The sequence below is a fragment of the Serinus canaria genome, chromosome 14 (genome assembly GCF_022539315.1).
Source record: "Serinus canaria isolate serCan28SL12 chromosome 14, serCan2020, whole genome shotgun sequence".
In the NCBI taxonomy this organism is placed as follows: Eukaryota; Metazoa; Chordata; class Aves; order Passeriformes; family Fringillidae; genus Serinus; species Serinus canaria.
The window spans coordinates 6148245-6173712 of record NC_066328.1 but is presented as its reverse complement, the minus strand read 5'-3'; the positions used below and the strand labels follow the sequence as shown (position 1 = coordinate 6173712).

Here is a 25468-nt window from a genome sequence, read left to right as displayed (position 1 = left end):
GTATTCAACTGCTGGATGCCCTCAGTCACTACAGCTGCTATCCCAAATGCCCACCTGAGTCCTTTTGGGTCCTTGAAATACCCACTTCGAAGGTAATCTATGCCCAAAATACATGGGGCCTCTGGGCCAGTCACAATAGGGTGTTTCTTCCACTCATTTCCCGTCAGGCTCACATCCGCTTCCACCAAAGTGAAATCCTGGGATCCCCCTGTCACACCGGCAATAGAAACAGACTCTGTCCCCACATGTCTCGATGGGATCAATGTGCACTGCGCACCAGTGTCAACCAAAGCTTTGTATTCTTGTGGTTCAGATGTGCCAGGCCAACGAATCCACACAGTCCAAAAAACACGGTTTTTCCTAGCCTCTACCTGGCTAGAGGCAGGGCCCCTCTAAGCCTGGTCATCCTTCTTTCCCTGGGCATATGTCTTGGATGTTCCTTCAAGGGGATCAGACATATCATCATCGTATCTGGCAGTTCGGCTATGGGCAACTGGAGCTGCTTCCCTCTTGGTGGAACTCCCTCTCTGAGTCCTGCCTTCCTTCAATTCACGTACCCGTCGTGCCAGAGCAGCAGTAGATTTGCCATCCCATCTCCTCATGTTCTCTCCACTATCACGCAGGAAGAACCACAGCTCAGCTCGTGGGGTGTACCTTCTCTCTCCATCTGGGGAACGTCTGTATTGGGCACTAGGACCTCTGATCTGTACTGCTGAGATTTGGAGAAGATCTTCCTTAATCTCCTCCCTGAACTTCTTGTGATTCTCCTCTATCTTGTCCTCCAACTTCTGCAGACGTGTTTCCACTGCTGCGATCCTGGCATGTGTTGGGCCATGCACAGCGTCTGCATATGCTCGGAGCTTCTTCGCCATATCCAGCACGGTCTCATCCCTCTCATCCCGCTTCATTATGGCTAAGGCAGAAGCATATTCATGTGGCCCGAGTCGTACAAGTTTCCGCCACATCACGGCCGTGCATGGTACCAAGTCTGGGTTCCTAGTTGTTACGTCATCTGAGAAGATAAGCTCTGCCACTGCCATTTCTCTCAAGCGTTGGATCCCTTGCTCTATGGTCTTCCACTGGGTCTGCGGCATATAAAGATCATCTGCACACAGGTATCTGCACACTGCTGTACCATGAAACCAGCCTGCAACATGGAAAACCCAACAACAGCCAACACTGCAGCTGTGATGAAAGAAGGCAGAGCAGACCTCATCACACACTACCATGTCCTGCTTCTTATAAACTCATCTTCATTCCTCTTACCCCTCCATAGGGCTGTCCCTCTGAACAGCTTGGAAATGGATATTTCTGCATTTGCTGCAGAAAATGCCAAAATCTAGAGCCAGAAGTTTGAAAAGTAGGTGAACATGGTGTGGATCAATGAGTAGGAATAGACTGCACTAAGATAGTTCTCCTTTTTCATGTTTTATGGCCTCACTACACTATCAAGATTATAAAAATTTGATATTATTGCCTGTCAGCTATAAATAGAAAGCAGAAGTTAAGAAACCTGCCTGAGAACCAAGAATGAGGTTATAAACACACCAGATTAAAATTTCAATTTGTTGCAACCCTTTGTTTTGCCCCTTCCATTTGTTGAATTAACAGAAAATCTAAATAGGGCCTTTCAGAAGGCCAAGCTGCCAGACTTTGTGAATAAAGCAGTTGAAAAAGCTACCTCTGAGTTAATATAATTTTGGGGTTAGAGTCAGAGAAGAAATTGGGCAGAAGGCTTAAGGGGAATGCAAAACAGACAAATCTATCACTCCAAGTTCACTGACTGGCAAACTGCTTGATTGCAGCACAAAGAAAAGGGCATGTCCTAGGGAAGGAGACTGAGTAGCCTACTTAATCTTCATGGAAATACCAAGCTTTAATTAATTTATAGTCATAAGAACTTTTCTATCTTTAAACTTTTCTTTCAATAGCATTTCTCTGTGGATAAACACATAAGAAATGCAAAAATGTTTTATGCTACAATGGCCAAGATGTCAGGAAGAAACCAAGGGAAAGTCTTGGCAGTGCCAAGTCCAGCTACAGAGCTTAAAACTAGAATGTAAAAGATGGTACATCTCAGGTGCACATAAGTGAGAGAAACATACTTCTCTACCTTAAGAAGTAGGAGATGAAGATGAAGATTTCCACTCTTTCAAAAATGAAAAACTTGGTTGTTTGCCTTTGTTTGCTACACCAGTCTGAAAGGCCCTGACCTTACCCTGATATTTTTTCTTCATTGTTTTGGTTTTGACACAAATCCTTGTATCGCTGTCTCTCTATTGACTGGATTTAGGATCCTGGGATTTCTTTCTGATCTGAACCAAAATATTTTTAATAACAGCTGTATTCTGCTGCATTAAAAACATGGTCCCACCATGGAAAATATACTGTGAATAAAGAAACAAGTTTTTGAAAGATGGAAATTTCTACATGGAGAGGAGGCAGAGCTAAGGAAAACTACACATCAGGGACAGCAAGTGTTTTGCTGCACATTGCAACTGAAGGACACAAAATGAAACCAGACCTTTAACAAGCTTGTTTACAGCAACAACTCCTTTCCCAGAGCTTCCCCTTTTTTTGTGACAGCATCCCAGCAGTCCTGTCTGAGGTGAAGGGTAAATCAGCTCTGTACTGCTCAGCACTTCCTCTGTTGTTTCATACATTATTTTAACCTCATTTACTGATATTACATTCCCTTCGGGGTCTCATGGGACTGATGCTGCCAAAACAGGTATTTGGCAGTCTCATGCCAGAGGAATAACAAATTTTGTGATGATTTCTGTGTTAGGGCTGTGAAGGCCAGTGGCAGCTCTCAGCAGGAGCAAGGCAGACCTTGCAGGGACCTGAAGGACAGGAGTCCCCAGGGCCACCTGGGAGGCTGCCACACACAAAGGGCATGTGCTGGGCGGGGGCGAGGCAGGACGTACTTCAAATGTATTTCCATGTCATTCAGAGAGCTCAATCCTTTGTGGTTTGGACACTAGTTAAGACAAGTATTGTTCTTTAAATCCTTAAATAACACCTTCCTTCCCCAGCAGCCGATATGGTCCAGCTGCTCAGACACACTGTGTGCCCTTTGTGACACCTCTGCAGTGATTCTGGGCACACCTGACACTGCCAGGTCTCTACTCAGGATGCATTTGGTTCAGCTCTGCATCCCGCATACATGGCATGACAATATGGTTCACTTCCAAGACTCACAATGCTTTTTTTCAGTGCTCTTTTAGAGTTCAAGTGAATGAATTAAAAATGCTGGAAAAGCAGTGAAAGAAACAGTGACCATCACTGTAAAAGCACAAAGAGGGAGTAGGTGTTCACTCAAATCACATATTAATCATAAGTTAGATGGGGCATTTTAGATTTCTAAAGGCAATGGAGGTCATTTTGATTCATCATTTTTCCCAAATAATCTGTGCCTTAATTGTACCTTATCTTTTAAAGGGTCAACTTGTTAAAAATTCCAGGCAATGGGGTCTGCTACTAATTTAAATTAAATGTTATCTTAGAGAACAAAGGATTATAAAGGCCAAAATGCAACATTTGCTCCAATAATAATGTAAAGGAGAGAAGATTTGAGGAGAGCTGTTAGGGGCTTTCCTTCCCAAACCTCTGTTGATATATGAACTAACAGGCAATAAATCTCCCACATGATTACAGAGGTTAAGAAAATGAAAATTTGTAAAGTCATTTTAGGAACAGAGGAAATCCCCCTCTAATTTATCTTTTGGACCAGTTTAGGAAGCTGAGGATAATTCATAGAAAAGAGTAGTAGTGCCATGCAAATCACACACTTGTTAACCAGAGGATGACATAACATCCAAGTCTTTCATAACACTCCAACTCCTAGAATTCAAAAAAATGGAACAGTGGGACTCCTGTGAAGACAGGAAGTTGAAAAATGAAATACAAAGATTGCTGAACAAATGCTATTTTCTTCCAACACCTCAGACCCATTAAGTGCTACACATGAGTCTGAGTGAACCAAGTTGACAAAAAGCAGGTTATATCAAGCTGTAAAAAAGGAGTCCAGTGAAACACCAGTACTTTTATTTAAAGGCACTTTGATTGAAAAGCTCAATATTGTTGGCCACAATTTTATAGCCTTGTTTTCTTACACCAACTTTAGAAAGTTTTCTGTCATCTACTGTGCCCCCCCAAAGGTAATGTCAAGGTGCACAAGGCAGTCCCCCAAAGGCAGAGCTGTTTCCTGGCTTTTGCTGCAGATAATGTTTTGGGACCAGCTTATCTGGGAGGTGGGCAAGCCAGCAGTGGGGAGGGATGAAATTCTCTCCACGTTCCAATCATTTATATCCTTTTCTCTTCCCAAATAAATGAGTAATAATTCCTCTGCTCCACAGGTACCACATAGATTTTTCCTTTCAGAAATGTCCTGATTATTTGTAAAATGAAAGTAATGGAGCTCAATTTATATTTAGCTTTGAAGTTTTAGTTTCTATTTCAGATCTATGAAAAACTTACAGTTTAACTAACAGTTTAAAAGCCAGTTTGGCTTTTTCCATTGTATTACCCAGCTCAAGAAGAAATACTATTTTTCCTGAGAGTCTTTATCTTTCTGATGGAATAATGGTGTTTCCATAGAATTTATACTCTAAAATGAAAGAAAAACAGAGATGAAGCTGAAAAAGAACCTGATTGTTATCCTGCCTGTTATCCTTTGTGTCTGTTAGAGATGAGTTTAGAAGAGTTTAATACAGCATAAATATCAGGTAAAAGAAGCTTTTGCCTTTCAATGAGCTTAGCTTAGAACCAGCAATATTACTTGTCTGGTGTGGGAGATGGACAAGTTCAGGCAGAGCTGTAACAAGTGCCCTGCAGGTGTCAGAGTTGTGATTTAGAGCAGAACTTGCCTTTCATGTCCAGTATCACCTCCTGTGTCATAGCTGTGCCCAGCTCTCTCATCCCAGCTATGAGATAAAGATCACAGCAGACACTTGTCTACATTTTAACTCAATGGCTTTCTTCAGGACAGAATTTCAGCCCTCCTCAATGGGAAAGCAAAGCTCTAGGTTGTTTTGCCAGAGTTGTGAAAAAATGGAAGTAAGCCAGTTTTTTTTCAGTGATTCTCAGTTTCAGTTTCCATAGGCACAACATTAATACAAAAGAAGAATATTCTTAACAAAGTCTGAAACAAACTACAGCAACCCTTTGAGCAAGTAGCAGGACCAGCCACAAAACAAAATCACAAAAAATTCTCTAAAATTTTACCCACACTTAGACATCATCCCACTAATATTTGAAGCAACACAAGTCCAGATTCCAACACACTGCAATTACAAACATGTACAAAAAGCAAGATAAGATGAATTTACCATGAAAAAAAGTATGCATTCAAGGGTTGAAGAAAAACTGACCTTAAGAAACCAGACAGCTCCTGCTCTTTCACTCTGGATTCAGTACCAAAAAATGATGAGAACTGCCAGCCCTGTCCAGGGCTAAGAGAAAGTGACAGCAGAAAGGAGGAAATAAGAAAGACCGGAACACTCAGAGGGGGAATTCCAAAGAGGAAAACTAAGAGGAACCTCCCTTCTAGCAGCCCCGGTATAACAAGCAGCCTTACCTTCACTGGTCATTTGTCCCTGATAAGAAAAGCTTGATCTTGTCACTAATTAGGAAAAGATCAATTTATTTGGTTGGAAAACAGAATTGGATGAGAGCTGCAGTAACAATTTTCATTGCTCCCCAAATTCTTCCTCTCCTTTTCCATTCCAGTTCAAACCGGTCCCAAAGCCATGCTGTTAAACAGTCCATCAGTAAGAATAAAGGTAGCAGCATGTGGGCACTTACCTTGCAGCTCCACTTGGTGCATCAGAAGTGAAAGTATATCTTTCACATGTTCACAGACTCTTCCTACACAAAATAAGTTTTGCATCTCATGCAAAGTCTCTTGCCATTGGCCCACAATGACAAGTAGGATGTTCTATAAAACAGGAGCTTGCCTGGCTTGCACATGGTGTTCACAGTTTGCTTGTAGCAGCATCCAACAGAATGTTTGTTCATCCAATCATCACTTACCTTGCCATGCCTACCTGGTGTTAAGACAAACAACCTTTTGAAAACCAAGTTCATTCATGAGCTTCCTCTCATGATGCCTATAACTGCTTTTGTGGTGATCTGCAAGCTTATTTCTTAGTTTTCTATTTTTAATCATGCATAGACCTACATAAATTAGAAATTAATTATAAAAGAGACTGTACTCCAGAGTGAACAGATACTCTTTGTACTATTATTCCATGACTATAGCTTTTGAGAAAAGTTCCACTAGAGTCTGAAAGGGAAAGGCAATAGGATTTGATGAAGACAATGACATCCAGACTCCCTGCTTCAGACTGCAAAATTTTTATCAGCTGCCAGTAAGAAATGGCTCCTGCACAAGACAGCAGCTCCTATAAGCAAAGCAGCTGCTGACCTGTATGAGAATTTTCTCTTTGCAGAGGAGATACTTCTATCAGGTTCCCTGGGAATATGCTCACAGAAGAGACAAAGCTGTTTCCTTCCTGGGAGCAGCTGATCTCTTCACAGTACTTACAGATATGGGTCCTGATCTGTGCTGCAGGACTTCATCTTCTTCAGGCTCTCTCACACCCAGGCTGTGCTGGAACTCCTCTGTGCACTTTTGAAGAACAGCAACATCTCAGAATAACAGCACTATGTTACTAACAGCACAGAAAATAATGAAAGGCTGCACAAATACAGGTTCTGTATTTTAGTGGTCTGTTTTGACAGGAGACAATAAAATAATCACTGCATAAGAAATTTGTACTAAATTTCACACAGCTATTTGTTAGCTCTATTCCAATGTGCAGCACAACCCCTCAAGTGATAAACTCCTTCAGCAGCCCTGCAGGCAGATCTCTAGCAGCTTCTGAGGCTGAAATCCATGAGGCAATCCCTAGAGACATCAAGATCAAAAGTTTGGGGAACAAGAGTTCAACTTATTACTGTGATTCAAGTTCATGACTGCAGCAAAGACTGGTTGTCCACTTTTTGTACAACACCCATAGCTGCTTGGAAAGAGCAGAAAGGAATTGCTGGAGCAAATCATAGTTCATCTAGTGGAATAGTCTATACAGATGGTCTTCGAGAGAAAAGCAGACTGGAAGAGGCCGTGAGACAGCTGAGAATTGCCTAAGCTTTTCAGGTGACCATCAGCTTCTTTGCTTTGATGTTGACTGAGGACACTTAGGGACACTACCCTACCGCCAAAGGAGGAGACAGAACATGCTCAGTAGCATTGGAAGTACCAGCATAAGTGATACCAGAGCACATTCTATGGTTTTCTACATTTAAAATATGAATTCCTGGCCTTAATTTGAATGTGTATAATGATAGAGGTATTTTGCCTTCACATGAACTATCTTAATTTCCATCCTGAGGATTTCCTCCTGTATTTTCATCCATGCCTTTGTTGACCCAAGCTGAGTCTTGCTTCCTCAGCTCTCTGAGAATGTTTGTCCAAAGTCTGGTGAGATTCTGAATGACTGCAAATATTTGAAGCCATAATCTGTCTTTGCCTCTACTAGACCGGAAATTTGGAACCTTTTGAATTCCTAACTTCACAAAAATTACCTTCTGAGGAAGCCGCAGGTGTGACCAGCAGCATTGCAGAGTGTTATCTTGATGTGTCTCATCTGCAGTATTCATGCTGCATTACTGAGGCTCCTCATAGCATTTGGGAAGAAATATGGTGAGTGATACTAGAAATGTAGGTATGGATGGATGCTGGAGGACTTTGAAGCATAGCTAGTTTCTGAGGTGAGCAAGCAAGGAAAGGTTTGATCAGATGGCTTTTAAAAAAAGCTCTAGAGAAAAACCCCACCCTTACAATCTAAAATATTGAGCTTTTATGTTCAAAACAACTTCCAAAATATCACAGCTTTACTTACCTACAGGAAGTCAGTTTCATAATAGACATAGAAAGGTTTGCATTAAGAGCTCCAAGCCTTGGTGGAGTTGCTGAGAAAATTCTGTGTGAGTGTGTATGAGTGATAGAAGACACAACATTGGTAACCAAAGCTCCTGAGTCTCCCCCAAAGTATGTTCCTGCAGTTCTGCTTTGCACAGTGCAGGAATGGGCTGGTGCTTATTCACTGAGAGCTGCTTTCCCTAGTGCTCATGGACATTGCTGCAAAGTCCCTATGGATTTCAATGCTGTATTATGAACAGGGAACTGTGCTTCCTTGAAAATTCCTTCCATGTTGGCTCTGTATCTGAGCTCTGTTTTTTTAGTCAGCTACCATCTTTGGCCTCTCTGGCCAAAAATTGGTTTCCACAGCAGAATTTTTGTTCAGGATTCCTTCTGTCCAGGGTGAATAGCTTTGAGGTACTGCTGGTATCTCAAAGACTGAAAAGTCTATTTAACAATTTTCCCTATTTTCTGATGATAGTGATTCAAGCTGTACAATACATAGACATCAGCAGTCCACTACTTTGCTTTTCTGCATGACTTCCCTTCCTGTTCTATGGATTCTCTTTAACTCAGATGCAGCTTTTGAAGATAAGACAGATGTTTCACAGCAACTGTATCTCTCTTAGGGATTATCATGGTAGTGTTCTCAAAATCCAAAAGAAAGTACATGTCTTAGCTATGGAAAGTGCTAAGCAATAGCTACATAAGAAACACCAAACAGTTAAAATGTATGGCCCGACTTAGTTCTCTTTTTCACACACGTTGTTTGTGCTGTGACACATTATAAAGAGGAAAGTGAGTTGAAAAGGAGAACTTGTGCTTTTGATTTCTCTGCGTTGAGGGGAAGTATCACTTCTAAGTAAATACGGTGCTGCGCAAAGTCTACAGCTAATTTTGGAACCCAGATGATATTAGTGAAATGTCAGTAATTAATGCCACTATTTTTCCCAGGGGCAGTGAGGTAGATGAAAGTGTAGAAATGTAGGCTACATTATGTCCTTTGGCACATGGCATTTGGGTATGTCATAAACCACGGTGGATTTTGGTGTCAAGACAGTAAGAATTTTTTTTGTTTTTTTAAATGCAAAAACAAAACCAGAAATAGAAATCACATTTAATTATTGCAAATTAGGACTGTAGGAGCAGAACTTGAACCAAAGCTTTAGCCTCTCTAGTCCCCTTTCCCTTATTTTGGCCTCAGTCACAAGATAATCAGTTTTGGGTTCAAAGGCAGAGTAGCTTCGGCACGTTATTGCTTGGTTTGTCTATAGCCCAGCAAAAGCCAGGGACAGCTCTATAGAAAGAAGGCTACCTCCCAAGTTATGATCTTACAGCTCTTGTTGGAAAACTCTTCAGGAATACTTAGAACATATGGAAAGAGTAAAACAGGAACAACTTGAAATCTTTACATCTTAACACCCATTCAAAGTCCATCTTGCTTTTGATCTGTCTCCAATCTAGATGTAACAGAGGAAACAATAAATTGTTTCAGTTGAAAAGCATATAATCTCCTGGTCATGATGAACACTGCTTGGGAACATTTGAAGGTGGAAATTGCTTCAAGAGTGAAACTTGCAGAAAATCTGCTTTTCTCGTGTTTAAGTGGCAATCATGATGATTTACCACAAGCTGTTTGCTCAGTTGCTTGTCTGCTTCTGGAGGGAACTATCCTATGGAGAGGAACTCTTTCTCCACTAGCAGCCTACCATTCTCCCATTAGTGCATCCCCTCACAGCCAGTCACACATGGCCTGGAGCTCTGAGCAAGCATTTCCACCAGCAGCTGGCAGCTGCCTGGCCTGTAGATGGAGGAGAAGATATTTAGAAAACCTCTTATGCTTTCCTTTGGTTTCCAAGTAGTCCGTGAACATCACAAATGCACTGATCCCTTAGCATTAGCGTTGGACCAGGCTGTGCACAACAGTATTCATCTTTTTGACAGAAGAACTTCTCATTTATCTGTAGCTAAGAGCAATTAAAAGAAAAAAAAAAGAAAATAAAATAAATTTGTACATTTCCTTTTACCACCCCTGGGATTCATACAACTAGTCCAGTACACTGGAGCATGTGACATAAAACCCCTGTAATTTCCCTTACACTGAAATAAAATAGAGCAAGAATGGGAAACAACATACAAATGCAAACTCCAGCTAACAAGGAAAAGGATGCGTGCAAAAAACCACAGCCTGTGTCAAGTTTCAGATTGAAGCAAAAAAACTGGGCAAAAATAATAAACTGACAGTTGAAGAAACCACATGTTTTAGGGGCTTCCCTAGAGCATGTCTTATCTTTGTCAACTAAAACACATACCAGACACAAAAGTTTTCAGAATCCACACCAGACATAGCAGCTCTGCCATCAGCCAGTTGGATGAAGGAGCACTTACCATGAGCCCCATTCTGGTGGTTATGCTGTTACTGTAACTGCACACAGTGATTGTGGTATCATAGAAAGGTCACACCATCTTCTTTTTCAGGAGCTTCAGGTCCATGTTGCCACAGTTCTGCAGTGCGGTCTCTCGACTGCTCTGACATGGAGAAGGAGAGCTCCTCCACCCTTCTGCTGAAGCTGCTCTGCCCTGCATGAAGGATGAAAATCAGACAGTGCATTCTCTGAGAAACCAACAGGTTTGGGGTCTTGCCCTTCATCCAAGCTTTATTTCAGTATTTTTAATTCATGACTCTTTATAGATTTTAAAGGTGTGTGCCTCATGAATTTAGGTCCAGTCACAGGAGAAACACCCTCCAGTTGGGAAGTCAGGCAGAACAGTTTCCATGGGAATAGCTGTGGAGATGTCCAGCACAGCCTGGAACTTCCTCCTCTTCGAGGCTGCGAGGTTGAGGCTTATCACCTTTCAGGCCATAGAGGAAATTGTGGTCTCTTAAATCATGGCCTTGGGTGTAAAAGGGGGTCATAGGCCACAGACATGAACCTGGCTTTCAGTTTTGCCAAAAGATCAGGCCCCTGCCTCTAGGAGAGGTTCAGAGTTCTGTCCAGCAGCACCTGGTGCATCTTGTAAAGAACAACCAGTCAATGTGGCAGACCCCATCCAAAGCACTTTATGTCCCTACAGCTTATCTGGGGGATCTAGGGAACTACAGACCAGTCCAGAGCACCTCCTCTTTGTACCATTCAAACCTACTGAAACAGTATGGATTTTGTGAATTTTAATACCTCAGATATCCCCTCAAGTTCTCCATGTATTGAGGAGTTCACGGAATACCAGGAAGCTGTAGCTATTTGGTGAACTAGAAAAAGAAGTATTAATAAATTAGGAAATATACTATTAAACAATAATGCTATAGAAGTAGGGATCACAGGCTGCTTCAGAAAAATTCACAGGTTCACAGAAAAATTCACAGAATTAAGAATGGTAGGTACAGGTTTTTCATTTCATTGCATCACCACATTAGAAACCCCTTCCTTTGTGTTTTGTCTAGATTCTCTTTGAATTTTTTCTGATAAAGTGATTCCCTTTATTTATCTCAGTTTAGAATAAACAAGAAAAAACATGTGCAAGCAAGTATGGCAAGAGCTGCTTAGTCACAGCCTCCACAACAAAAGACGGAGCTGAAATTGCCAGTCAGAGTAGTTGAAGAACTGTCCAGCAAGATTCTCAGGGAGCTGAGTGAGGCTGTCTAGGTACTACTAGCAGCCACAGGGAACAAAAGAAAAAGGAAAACATGTAAAAAAATCTAATGAATAAGCAAATTAGAGCTTTCATAAGCAAACTTAAGTTTTATTTCTGCAGATAAACCAGTAGAAGAAACAGTGCTCAATTTCTTATTAACTTACTATTGTACTAAGCTTCTCAACTTTTTGATAACCATTAGGGTCTTTTATTTAATAGATAAGGGTTAATATTATTATTTTTTTTCTCAGTAAGACTATAGAGGCTTAAGGCAGGAGAGCTACTGGATACTTGTGTGAGAGTGTACAGGTATTTTAAGTTCATGTAGCAAAGGAGGGAAGGGACTCAAAGCACCTTTTCTGATGAAATCACTTCCACTCTGGGAAATGGATCTGGGAAATGGAAGGGGATAAGCTTTGCTTGCTGCAGTAGATCTATGAAGTTGTTTAAACCAAACTTTTGACAGCCTGAGTTCCTTATTTTTGGAGCTTCCAATATGAGAAATGAAAGATGACTTGCAAAATTAACAAATATCAAGAACTGCAGCTGAGAGTGACTGAAGCTTTGAACACATCAGGAGATATATTAAGCTAAACACATTGAAAAATCTGCATCCAAATGCTGGGAACGCACCCCAGGCTGGAAGAGAGCTGGTGACTTTGCCTTGGTGTGTCCTTGTTTTGGATGTTTCTAAGTGACCACCACACAGTCTAAGCAGGAAAATGACACTGAAGTACATTCCTTAATAATTTCAAAGCCTTTTGTTTCCCGGGTGACTAGAGATTCCTAGAGCAGGAGTTAAATAAGGCTTTAAAGCCAACAGGCTTAATAAAATAAGGTATTTATTAAATATGTAATGTTTCCTTGGTTTTTCCCTAACTGGAAGGAATATGCTACTGCACTTTTTAGAATCAAAACCAGTTACTGTGCAATAATGGGAATTTATACCCCTTTCTTCACATACTCAAAAATTATTTTTCACCTTTTTGGGCATAGCTAAAGGAAGGACCAATACTTCTTTTAAATCCCCATTTCTATTTAGGGCCCAAACTTCCTCATCTGACATATTTTTCTGTTACCCATTTCTTACCAATGGCAGAACTTGATCTCTACTGAGAGTGTATTGTTATATATAAGAGAAATTGTCCTGATCCCTCAAGTAAATCCTGTGGTTTCTCCCCTGTTAACACTGAGCTGCCAATTTCAATAAATCATGTATGTACAGCCAAAAAAATCAATAGAAATTGGTTCTGGGCCAAAGCAGGAAATCATCTTTGACAAATGAATTAGAAAGTGATGCCATTAGAAATTTATCTATTTAGTACCTTTTCTGATTTGCCCTATCCCACCCTAATATAAACATTTTACTGAAGCACCAACAAACCTTTTAAGGGTATCTCTGATGAATTAAAGTGAGGTAAGAGTTATTACTGGATTAACAACATTTCCCAACATTCAGGGGAACAGAATACTAAACTACAAACTCCATTGAAAGGCCTAAACCAGAGCAAAACCAATCAAGTTATTCACAACATCCTTAGGCAGGGGAAGTCTCTGACGAGTCTCTGCAAGATTTTAGGGACTGTGCCAAGGAGAAAGAGAAATCAGCTGACTTCCTGGTAAATGTGTGAATAAAGCACCATATTAATCTTAGAGGAAGCTCTGTTTATTCTTGAATCAGAGAATGGGTGAGATTTTTCAGATATTCATATCAAGCCTCTGATCATGTTCTACAATAGAATGTCACTATTTATTGTGGGGAGGGAATTCCCTGCAAGGTAATGGCAAGGACACAGCAGCATGTGATGTATTTTTGAACTATTTTATGCTATATACTTCAGTCAGCAATTAAGAAATCTTAATATATTTCATAATGGTCTAGGTTTTCCTGCGCAAAAATCTGAAAACCAAACTACAATTCATAAATTCAGTGTAATGATCTCTTCATCTGAGGCTGCTGAAGCAGTATTTGAGGACTTACATCATCTTTAGGATGTTGCTATTCTTTCCAATGTTCAAACAATTTGCAGCTAAGCTACAACTCAGAAAAAGAGTTGAAAATAGGACAGTTTGTTCTGTAAAGTCCTAAAAAACACTGAAATGAGGTTTTACTTGGATGCATTAATTTTAAAACAAGGAAGAATTTTTTTGTAGCAAACCCCAAGGAAAGAAATTCATTTGACCAATGATTCCTCTAGAGACCAAGGATTCTTTCTATCTCTCAATTTGCTCTAAAAGAAAATCATGAGCCATACAATACCTTGAATAATCACACAACATAATTTCATATAGCTTCTTAGAGAATTTACCAAAACTACTTGCATGGTACAGTGACAGTCTCCTGTGGGATTATCTAGTAGAGTTTGTTAGGAAAACAGATAATCCCTACAGTGAGCCAAGGGAGATAGGCACTGGAAGGAGGGAAAACTAAGGAAACATTTATCTGTTTTAAAATCAAAACACAAACCACAGGTTTAGCTTTTTTCCCAGTTATTTCATCACTCATTAAATCAGTGTAGTAAATCAGATACCTAATGCTGTGATAGGCTAATTGTCCCCTCTCCCATAGAGGTGCTGTTTTACGTGATGAAGGACACAGGACACAGTTATTTTCTGGTGCCTTAGAATGAAAATGCAATGGCTTGGACAGTACAGCAACATTACAGAATTAATAAATAGAAACCATCAGTTTTGCTGGCAGAACTGCCCTGAGAGGTGCAAGAGGAGCTGCTGCAGGAGCTGAGGTAAGCGATCTGGCAGGCAGGAGGATGTGAGACCTCTCAGTGCTGCTGAGGACTCTGTCAGTGAGTTCTGGGAGCTGCTTCTGAGTCAGAAGCCAGCTCTGCTTTGAGTTACTGTTAATTCATGGCTTGGAAGCAGAATTGCACGTTGACACAGGAAATGAAGTCAGGGTCAGCTTCAGGTATGCAGAGAATAATTTAATAACTGGATCTCATGAGAGTTCTCAAAGAGAGCTCTCTCTTTATATCTCCTTGGAGAGTGAAAGCCCACTTCAGTATCTTAATTTTGTAGGCTGTTGTGAGCCATCCCATCAAATTGCACGTGCCTATTCAGTTTTTTAGTGGCAGTCTTACTAGCACACTGTACAAGTGGTTTTAACACTACAAAGGCCAAAATATGACAACCAAAATATTAACATCATTACTCAGTACTTTCCTGTCTTACAATTATAATCTGACTAAGAACAGTGTATCAGTTTTTCTCACCTGTTAGGTATTGCTTTGTTCCTGTAAGTCTTACACCAAGCTGCTCTCCAGTTGATATTTTTGAAAAGTTCACCTCAGTAGCTTCTGTACTTACTCAACAATCTGGTTTAGTTAGATGTTTTAGAAAAGACTAGAAAGTTATTGTTTTGCAGGCTTATTTAATGCTAGTAGCTGGTCAGATCTACACGTGGCTGTGATTAATCAGATCTTCCTTGACCCTCCACTTCACACTAAGCTGTCCAGACTATTTCCCCCCATGACTGTGAAACCCTTACCCCTACCCTGAAGTTTGGTTGTCTTGTTTCACTTCTTTAACTCTGCTGCATAATCCACGTGCATTTTAAATTAAAGCACGAAAAATATTAATCATGGAATCATAGAATATCCTGAGTCAGAAGAGACCCACAAGGATCATTGAGTCCAATTCTTGGCCCTGCACAGGACAGCCCAAGGTCACACCCTGAGAGTTTTGTCCAAACACTTCTTGAGCTCTGTCAGGCTTAGTGCTGTGACCACTGCCCTGGGGAGCCTGTTGAGTGCCCAACCACCCTCTGGAGGAAGAACTCTCCCCTGACACAACTTCAGGCCATTCACTCGGGTCCTGTCACTGATCACCACAGACAAGGGATCAGTGTCTGCCCGTCTACTTCCCCTTGTGAGGATGTTGAAGACCACACTGCGGTGTTCCCTGAGCCTCTTCCAGGCTAAACGAGCCGAGTGACCTCAGCCGCCCTCAGGGGCTGCGTTACCTGCCCTGAGCCGGTGGCACCCGCACGGTGTTGTGGTGCTGCCCCTGCCCTCAGAACTGGCCCCCAACACAGGTACAGGGCCGCTGGCAGCACTGGCCGGCCGGGGGTGTGCGCCAAACGTGACACGCAGCTGTGCTCTCATATTTATACACCTTCCTCACCTTTCCCTCCACTCCTTCTTCCTTTCAGGGTTTGTACTCAGCACGAGACCGCAAGCCGCCCTGACCCGGCCGGTGCATGTGGCGAGCCCGCGGGGCGGACAGCTGACAGCGCTGAGGACCGGGGGCTGCCGGCCGAGGCTCCCGGGGTCCCTCACGCTGCTAAAGCCTGCCCGGCCGGGGCTCCCGGGGTCCCTCACGCTGCTAAATCCCGCTCGGCCGCTCTGGCGCCGGCCACAGGCACCCCCGCTGCAGGACCGCAGGGAGGGGCGGGTGTCCCCGGGGTCTCCCGGGCGGTGCCCGGTGAGGCGCAGCCGCCGCGGGCTGTGGCGAGGGGCAGCCCCGCTCCAGCCGCACAGGGCCGGCCGGAGCCCGGCCCCTTTTCCCGGGGCCAGCTGCGCTCTGCAGCCGCGGGCCGGGATGAAGCAGCTAGGGGCGGCGGGCACTGCGGGCGGGGCGCGGCTCCCCCGGGCCCTGCGCTCTGACGGGCTCCCGCCGCAGGCGCTGGTGGACGACACCGAGGATGTGTCCCTGGATTTCGGGAGCGAGGAGGAGCTGGCGCTGCGGAAAGCGCGGATCAGGTAACGGCGCGGAGGCCGCAGCATCGCGGCGCCCGGGCCCGGGCGGTCCTGGCTGTGCCGGTGTACAGAAAACTCCATTTAAACACTTCATTCCCATTGTTTACAGGGAGGGTGGTCAAGCACTGGAACAAGTTGCCCGGAGAGGCTGGGGGGCCTCTGTCCGGGAGATGCTCGGGCTGGAGCAGGCGAGACCGGGCCCGCTGCCCGGCATCACCCGGTCACTGGAAGTGAAAACCTGACTCACCCAGCATCCCAAACCCCAAGCAAACAGTGCTTTAGTTAGAGCTGGAGCAGTGGAGACCACTCTCAGCTCCAGCAAAGCCGCTGTGCAGCGGTGCTCAGGCACTGCAGTGGACGCCTGGCTGAACGGCCAGATAGCTGCAATAAAATTGTCATGATTTCCTACCACGGGATGTGATGCTGTGTGGAATATAAAATATCTTATGCTTGTAGACATTACCTGAGAAAACCCAGCCCATTAACCCATCTCATGTGTCAGGCTAAGCTTGGGTTCCTCACCAGAGGTGTCTGCAGCTCTGGCCACACAGAGGTCCTAGGTGACAGAGCCGCTCAGTCGGTGGCTTTTGAAGAATCTCCAATCAAAGATTGTGAAAGGAAAAGTTTTATGTCAAAAGGAATTAGGCATGCACTGATCAATAATGCTTTGAAGCAAAGATTGCCTTGCCCTAGTTTGGTCTGGTCAATTCCAATGATAATATTTCTTGTTGGTGTAAACAAAGAAATATAGTAGATGTTAAACCTGACCCAACATTATCTGGGATACAAAGCAATCATATAGCTTTACAATATAATTACTCTTTTACAAGTGTCTGGTGAAGCATTGCTATGGACTTTGTCACTACTTGAGTCAGCCCTGACATAAGATTAACCTTCCCAGAATTGCCTTGGTTTTACACCTTAGCAGCAGCACACATTTTAAATAAAGGTTTTTATTTTGGTGCAGTCTTGGAGAACATAGCTTCAAGGATTCAACTAAGCTGGGAAATACAGCTTTGAAGTACCTTGATCACATGAGGCACAGGTTCTGAGCGACCAGACTACATGTAGCATGAAGTGAAACCACCTTGGAATGTTTTAGGAGGTCACAGCATGCAGCACTTTACTCTGGAGATCTTAGAGATTCCTCCTGATTCATGCTACTCAGCAATACAGCAGAGGTAAAGTATCAGCAGACTGTACTGTGCTGTGATCCACTTGGTGTAGACAAGTGGCTTGGTGTAGATAGTGGCTTCATTAGTGACAGCTCTTGTTTCTGGCCCTCAAGACAATATTAAAAGATGATGCAGTATTGAAAATTCATCTGCTATAGAATGCAGAAATGAAACTGCTTACACTGCTCACACATGTTTGTTTTTATATTTCTGAAGAATCTTGTGCAAATGAGCCTGGAAGTCACCTAGGTGCTGCTGCATAACAAGGTGTTCCAGTCTTTATTCCAGCTTCCTATATCTTGAACTTGGTTATAATTTGTATAGGCTATGACAAATTGTGCTTTTGTGATTCTCTGAGGTATGTGCAAAAGGGCTCCTTAAAAGCAAAAGGTTAGTGGTTACTTTCCTAAGAAATTGGGAAAAGATAAGTTCTGGAAATTGGAAAATTCTTCCTCTTTCCTAAGAAATTGGAAAAAGATTGCAGTACCAGGACTTTGGATCTGGAAGTAAAGAGCATATGATTGCTTCTTTTACAAATCAGCCAGGAAACACAGTGATCAAGGAGAAAAGAGAGCTCATTTATTCAAAATTTTCATTTTCCTTAATACATTTTGAAGTATCAGACAGGAGAAAAAAAAAAAGATTCTTTAACAAGGGATGCAACTAAATTGATTGCAGCTCATTCCTGTCCTAACAGGCATCATGATCCCAAACTGAACAGAGGTTATTGTAACAAGGTACATGGCAATCACTGAGCCTGGAGGCTCCAGCTGTGCATCACATGGATGTTTAGATGCAACAGGAAAACAAAAAGGCCAAGCAAGTGGGTTCCTGTCCTTTCAGGAGCAAATTTATGCCAACTTGAGCCATTGTAGAGTTGCAGTTTCCTTTATCCTTTCCAGAGTCTCAGTAAGTGCTCAGCACTGTAATAAATGACAGCTTCTTGCTCATGGGTTTTGTTTTGTTTGATTTTTAGCAAATACCCTTCAATGTTTGACATTGGAACAAATTCAGCATCCAAACAGTAATCCTGTTGTAATCCAGTAATACTGCTGAATCTGCCTTCCAAAATGAAACATGAATTCTCCAAAGTTACTGCCACATTTGAAGCACCATCCATTAGAAAAGCTCAGGCAACCATGGTGTGCTGTGGGGTTGTGATCTATGAAAGCTGCTCTGGACACAAGGACACCACTTCCATAATTGACTCCTGCATCTTCTTGACCAAGATCAAGGCTGGAAGCAGCAAGGCCCTATCTGTTTTAGCCAGTTCACAATATACACTCCACCCACCTGGCTGCTGATGGCAGAAAAAGCCCCTTTGCTTAAAATGTCACATGTTCAGTTCTAAGTCAGAAGAAGTTTTTGGAAAGTTTGAAGTTCACATGGGCGTGACCAGGAGTAAATATAAACTTCACCTGTGCATCATCCTTCCCTCCCCAGTCATATGTGTATATTACCACTGGAGAAAGATAAACACCAGAACAGTTAAACAGCTATAGAGAAATAATATAACAAGGATATTGAAGTTATAAAAGCTGTTATATCGCTATAATTTAAGCTTATAGTAAGCAATTTTGTATATATTACATGTCTCATTTTATTAAACACAATAACAGAATAACATTTAATCATTAAATAGGTGATTACACCCTAGGCCATACTTTTGTTAATTGGCTATTCTACTGTTAATTGGTCACAGAGGCATAGGACCTTAAAGAGACAATTGTTGACTTAAATGTCTTATTCAGATATTTTATTCTCTAAGCTTCAAGGAAGAAGATACTTAACTGCAAGAGCCTGTAGTTAATTCTCACTTTCAACTAATTAACACAAGCAATTGCACAGAGTAAAATTTTTACTTGGCATATTGCCCTGAAAATTGTACTGTGCTCATTACAGCATTCTCCAGCCCTCCCACCCTACTGTGCAGGCCAGTATTCCGTCACATACTTCTTTCAGTGAAATTTCTCTTATTTTGTTACAGACAAAAATTTGTTCAATGAGCAAAGTGTAAATACTAGTGAAATTAATAAGCAGTAATTCAGAAGAACTGTTAGATTCCCTAATTATTCTGCCTAAAAGGAAGTGTTGGGTTTAGACATTAAATATGAAAGTTCATTTTGTCTTATAGCAAACAGCTACAATTTTTTTTTTTAGTTCCTATTTTGTTTACAAAGCTGTTCTGAAAGGCATAAGAGCTCTCTCAATTCTTTTGTGCTTTGCAATGCTGATTCTTTTAATGAAACAACAAGGATTTTATTGCACACAGCCACTAAATTCCTTCACACAGGACCAAAGGATCTGGTGAAAAGCTCCATATTTTGTTCTGTCTTTGAGAAAGTTTTGACAGGAACACCACATTTGTCTTTTAGATTTAGCTAGAGGTGTTGCTTTGGCTATTGAAAATACCATTGTTTGATAATGAAGATATACACTAACACTGAAATAATAGCAGCTGCAAACCAAAATACAATAATAAACTTGAGATACCTGCACTGTGCTGCATTGTCAGCCAGCACTGTGACATTCCCTCCTGTCCCGTAACCTCATTTATGCTCTGGGTTTTTTCTAGGCACCCACTGGCCACCTTTTTCCACCTGTTTTTCCGAGTGAGTGCTATTGTTACCTACTTGTTCTGTGACTGGTTCAGCAACAGCTTTGTTGCCTGTTTTGTCACTATTCTCTCCTTCTATCCTTTGACTTTTGGTCTGTCAAGGTAAGATGACCCTGAATAGTAATTACCTTGGGAAGTATTTTGTCATTAATTAAAACAAAAAAAAATTGAAATATGTATAATGACAGAAATGACACAAATATTGCAATCTGTTGTTTTATTAAATGTCTAGCCCATTTTAATGAAGATGTTCACATATGTTAGTTATTTAGCACCATGTTTGCTATGGCCGACTGCTAAGGTCTACTAATATGGTGAGAAAATTGCTTTGCCATAGGTAATTTATTTGTATGCTTCCCCCCATTAAAAAAATAAATTAAAAAATTAAAGTAATACTGGCTTTCAGCAATGGATGCCCAAGAATGTCAGGATCTGCAAACTTGTGCCCAGACCCCACAGTAGGGGCTGCAGAAGTCTCCTGAAAGCCCAGCTATAGCTCTGGTGCCCTAATCCCAGGCAGGCAGGTAGGTCAGGCCAGCCCAGGATCCAGGGGTTCCACATGTTGAGCAAGGCTTTTGTTTTGTAGAAGTGAAGCATTGATACACCTCCAGTATTCTGAAAGCTTCTGGTTCATCCAGGTGCTGAAATATTTTCTTGGTTTGTTTCCCTGATCCTACAGATCTTACTTGCTTGTCATTAATCTCCCATTTTACAGTGTCTTTCTGTTATTAGTATTCCTCATTTAATGAAGAAATTTTTTTATTGGGTGCTTGTCCAACTAATTGACTTGAAAAAGATAGAACCTATAATTTCTTGTCTAAGTCAGTACTATTGTGCTTATTATCACATTGAAAGAGAAGAGGCCTCTAAATTTGTAACTTCACCCATTGTTAATGGCTGTTGTACTCAAGCTGGAACAGCTTTTAGAAGTAATTTTTGTATTAGACAAAAGATTATTGTTGAACATGCTTGTCTTTTTAATTTTTTCTATTTTTAACTGTTATACTGACAAGTGACTTGTCCTACTGATTAATGCAAATAATGGTTTCATCACTAGAATGTGACAGGAAGACTCTTGGTTGGTTTGCGTTGGTGGAACCAGATTGATGAAGATGGAAAAAGTCACTGGGTGTTTGAAGCAAAAAGGGTAAATATATTAATAGAAGCAGGCACAAGGCAAACAGAATCCATAGGAAATTTGTAAAGTTGATACTAAGTCAAAGTAGCAAATAGAGCACCTTTGTAACAGTTACTTTTTATCCAGCTTCCATAGAAAACAATGTCCGTATTCAGGTGCAAGCGCTGTTTGTCACATCATGGAAGCATTCAGGACAAAACAGGTCTCACAACATTGTTAGCATATGGATCAGCAAAATAAATATTCATAGCATGGTGCTATAGGTATGAAATATTTCTCGTAGTTCTATTTTATTTTCTAGTGAGAATATCTTGTAATAAAGGCATCTTTCCATAGATAATCCCAATACAGAATCCTCTTCAGGAAAGACCTATGTGGAAAGCAATGCTGAATAGTTGAGATTCAGTATTTTGAAGTTAATATTATATTCACCTTCATGGAATATAGTGGGAGAGAGAACCTGGATCACAGAGCATTCTGATACTGCCAGTGTCCCCCAAACACACCGAGGAGGGGGAAAGAAGCACAATTGAATGGCATTTGGCATCACTGCCAGAGTCAACACTCAGGGTTTTGCTTTCACTTGCTGATATTCTCTATGCAGCTCCACTGGGCCTGGCAGAGCAGCACCCCGGTGCTGGAGCCCTCCAGCTGTGTCCCCAGCCCGGCCGGCTGTGCTGCTGCTGTCCCGGTGTGCGGGACCGCAGTGCCCTCTGCAGTGCCCTCTGCAATGCCCTCTGCAGCCTCGGCTGCGGCTCCGGGGTGCCCCAAACACGGAACACTAATTAATTAATGTGCTTCCTGTGGGTCTGAGGGAGGCCTGAAGACAGAATAGAGGAAACCCTGCAGGACAGAATACATGGAAAATACAGTAGGGCGTCAGGAAGGAAACTGGGCATGAGCTACTGCTCTTCTTAGTTAATCTTCCTCTGTTAATTTGTCATTTATTGTGGGTTTTGACTTTGTGACTAATAGTCTCAATTTTTTCTTCCAGGTGCCTACAATAGCTGCCTCAACTGAAGCTGAAGCCCGAATCTTCTGGCTCGGTCTCATCATCTGCCCAGTGATTTGGACAATGTTTTTCTTCAGCACCTTGTTCTCCTTGAAGCTGAAATGGCTGGTGAGTCAGGGGATACTGAAAGCAATCTTGGCAGAAAGAAAACCCAGATCTAGTAGTTTTGAACCAAATAGTTCAACAGTTGAAAAATTTCACCAGCAGTTTCAGAGAATCCTGAGGAGTTTTCTGCAGTCAAGGCTTGCACTCTGAAATGGATTGGTAATTTTTAGCTGCACTTCCACTGGGTCATCAGATGTCAACTCCTTCCTCTAGAGAACCTCAGGTGGTAGGCAAAATTATGAGCTTCTGTTTAACTAAAGCAACTTATTCTGCCCCAACTTATTTCAGTCAAATAAAACTAACAGGAGAGGACAAAAAATGAACCAGTCATGTTGGTTTTCAGGTTTTTAGGACTCCTGGGAACTTAAATGTACTTTTAAAAGTAAGGAATTTAGATCTCTGGTATCATTCCCTTTTGAAAGAACCAGCATCATTAGCTCATAAAACCTTGATAAACTGAGCTATAAATAAGTATTTTGTAATTGCTCTACTTATAAGTAATCTACTTTAAAAAAACCCAGCACTTTTTTTCTAAATACGAGAGGAAATTTACCCCATGTATTGCATTATATTAAGATATTTTTGTCTATGAAATCTTCACATTTTTTCCTGTAAACATTAAATGCTTGGCTAATTGGCACGCTGTTCATTCTGTCAAGTTCCCAGCCATGCTCAGTACCATTTCCTAATTCAGTTTGAAAAGATAAAAAGCACCTCAGAGATATGCAGCTACATAACCAGTAACAGCCAAGATTGCATACTCATTATTTAATTAAACAAGAAATTCAGCTATGGGCATGAATCAATTGCAAATCATTAACTGCTTTCTGGTGCCTCTAAACAAGCAATAGTTAAAATTAAACCAGTGCTCTTTGCTCATGGCTCCACCTTTATTTTTGAAAAGCAGAGATTGTTTGCTAAGCCAAGAGCTGCTTGGAGACAGAACTCTAACTGGCACAGGAGGCAGGTTGCCCAGGCGGTTGTAAAAAGGCAAATTATTCAAACAAAAATAAAATCACTTCTGGGAAACTGGTTCTGAAGGCTAAGAGAAACATTTTTATAAATTACTGCATTAGTCAGATTGGTTCCACCTTCTGCTAAACCTAAAGTACCACAAAAGGAACTGATTATTTTCACTGTCTGTCAAGGGTAGATAGATGTCCTATCTATGGATGCTCTTTATAAATCCATAAATTACAGATCTTATTTGTTTATAATAAGTTGTTTGACAGCTGAACAGGCCTGCAGGTGTGCCATGTATCTGGATGTAAAACTTTTAGATATGAATAGGGCTTAAAAAAATGAAATGTTTCTGGAATCTGTTGAGTAGGTCCTTTTCTGAGTAAGTGCTTTTAGGAAAGTAATGAAGTCTTTCAAGATACAGAATGACATAACTGGTGTTGGTGTTTTGATGAAAACAACTATTTGTAGAAACGAACTATTGTGTTTGATATGATTGGATGCCTTTGAAGGCCATTTATGATTGGGAGTAATGTCTCCCTGTTACAGCCTGCTTATCTGGATAGTGTGTACAGACACACACACACACACACACATACACATGTATATCCTACAGTCAGTGCACAGCCATGGGTTTGTTCCTGCTGAACTCTTGTTTGTCCACAGGCTCTTGTGATTGCTGGGATCTCCCTCCAGACTGCTAATTTATATGGCTACATCCACTGCAAGTTAGGGGGACAAAAAGCCATCAGCAGAGTAACCTCAAGGTTGTTTGGCACCACAGATGTTCCCAAGAGTGAGTACTGAGCTTCAGCCCATGGGGTAGAACAGCCAACCTGCCTCTCAGGGCTAGTGCTGCCTTTTCCTGGGTCCCAGTTCCTGCAGTGAGTCCAGGATAATTCTGATTCTCCACCAAGCCTCTCCGGTAGTGTCACATGGAAGAGCCATAACCCCACGTCACTTTGCTCCATGTCTGGAAGCCTGCTGAGCTCCACAACTGAGCTGCTTCCAAGCTCCAGAAGAATGTTCTTAAGTTAAAACCTTGGAGTTGCTATAATTCTAATTCCTCTGTTTAAGCAGAGCTGGAAGAGCCATCTTCAACCTTCAGGCTTCCAGCTGGCAGCTCCCTGCTTTTGTAAGAGATCCCTGTGTCCCATGTTATGCTTATGTGCTCTGTTCCCTCAACAGGACACAGCAGGACAATTTCTGAAGATGGCACTGAAGAACATGCGAAGACAGGCACTAGGTAACCAAATAAGGAGGAGCTAAAGGATGAGCCATAAAAAAAGTAATTCATGAAAGTTGTTCTTCATGGGAAGATATTTAGAAAAAACTCTTCTAGAATTATGCCTGCATGAAATAAAGTCATTTGTGTTTGAGTCTTTGGATTGTGGAAGGTATAAAGCCTTTGTTACTTAAAAGCTTCACCAAAAAGTTGTTTGTGTGAGCACAGACAGTGCTCGTGGTTTACAAGGAGCACGCTGCTTTCAGTAAAGTTGTCAACTAACCTCATACTGTTGGATTATCTTAACGAGAAATTACATGTAATGAAAATATGATGCTGATTTGTTTAACTATGGAACTACAATAAACAAAACCAAACTGCCTTTCCCTCTTGTACACAATACTGACTTTTCAGAGCTTTCAAACTACAAACACAAAAGGCCTCTTTGTTATTAAAAATACTGAATGTTTATTTTTTTAATGTTCAGCTTAGGGTCAAATAGAAGAAAACAAAAGTCATGAACCATGTACACCCACTACTTATGTGAAGATATGTATAACTACACAGTTATGTATAGCAAAAATATTAATCTAGTTTTGATACCTGTAAAAAAATAAAGCAATGCTCTTGTACTATAATACTACCCCAGCTTTCACACTAGACACAGATCTTTTCCACTGAAAGGAGACCTTTAAATTATGTTATTCAGGGAGACGGAAGGGGCATTACAGCTCACCCTTGTGCAGCAGGCAGAACAAAGGCCACTGCACATGCCCCAGTGTCAACCCAGCATATTTTATATTCAACCTCCTAAGTAAAATGTGAGTTGTATTCTCACCTCTTCAACTGCTACCTTCAGTCAGGTTATTGGTACCATGACAGTGGAGGCAGAATGCACTTGATAATCCAGATGCACTCATTTTCACAGCTTTCTAGTGAGGGAAGAACTACAGAATCTTGAACTTTT

At 41.6% G+C, this 25468-nt stretch overlaps 2 protein-coding genes across 2 annotated transcripts in view; one reads left to right on the top strand and one right to left on the bottom strand.

Moving 5' to 3' along the window:
- CIITA (class II major histocompatibility complex transactivator) overlaps nucleotides 1–5811 on the bottom strand; it is a 32864-nt gene extending 27053 nt beyond the window's left edge. The window contains exon 1 of the mRNA XM_050980230.1: nucleotides 5373–5811. The gene's annotated coding sequence lies outside the window, so the exon portion shown is untranslated. The remainder of the gene's footprint in view (nucleotides 1–5372) is intronic.
- Nucleotides 910–25348, top strand: TVP23A (trans-golgi network vesicle protein 23 homolog A). Its single transcript, XM_009091937.4, is given in 8 exon segments — nucleotides 910–979; nucleotides 15723–16272; nucleotides 20020–20126; nucleotides 20129–20163; nucleotides 21119–21208; nucleotides 22194–22319; nucleotides 23943–24072; nucleotides 24465–25348. Coding segments are annotated over 8 exon segments (1170 nt in total). The 3' UTR covers nucleotides 24527–25348.
- The last annotated feature ends 120 nt before the right edge of the window (nucleotides 25349–25468 follow it).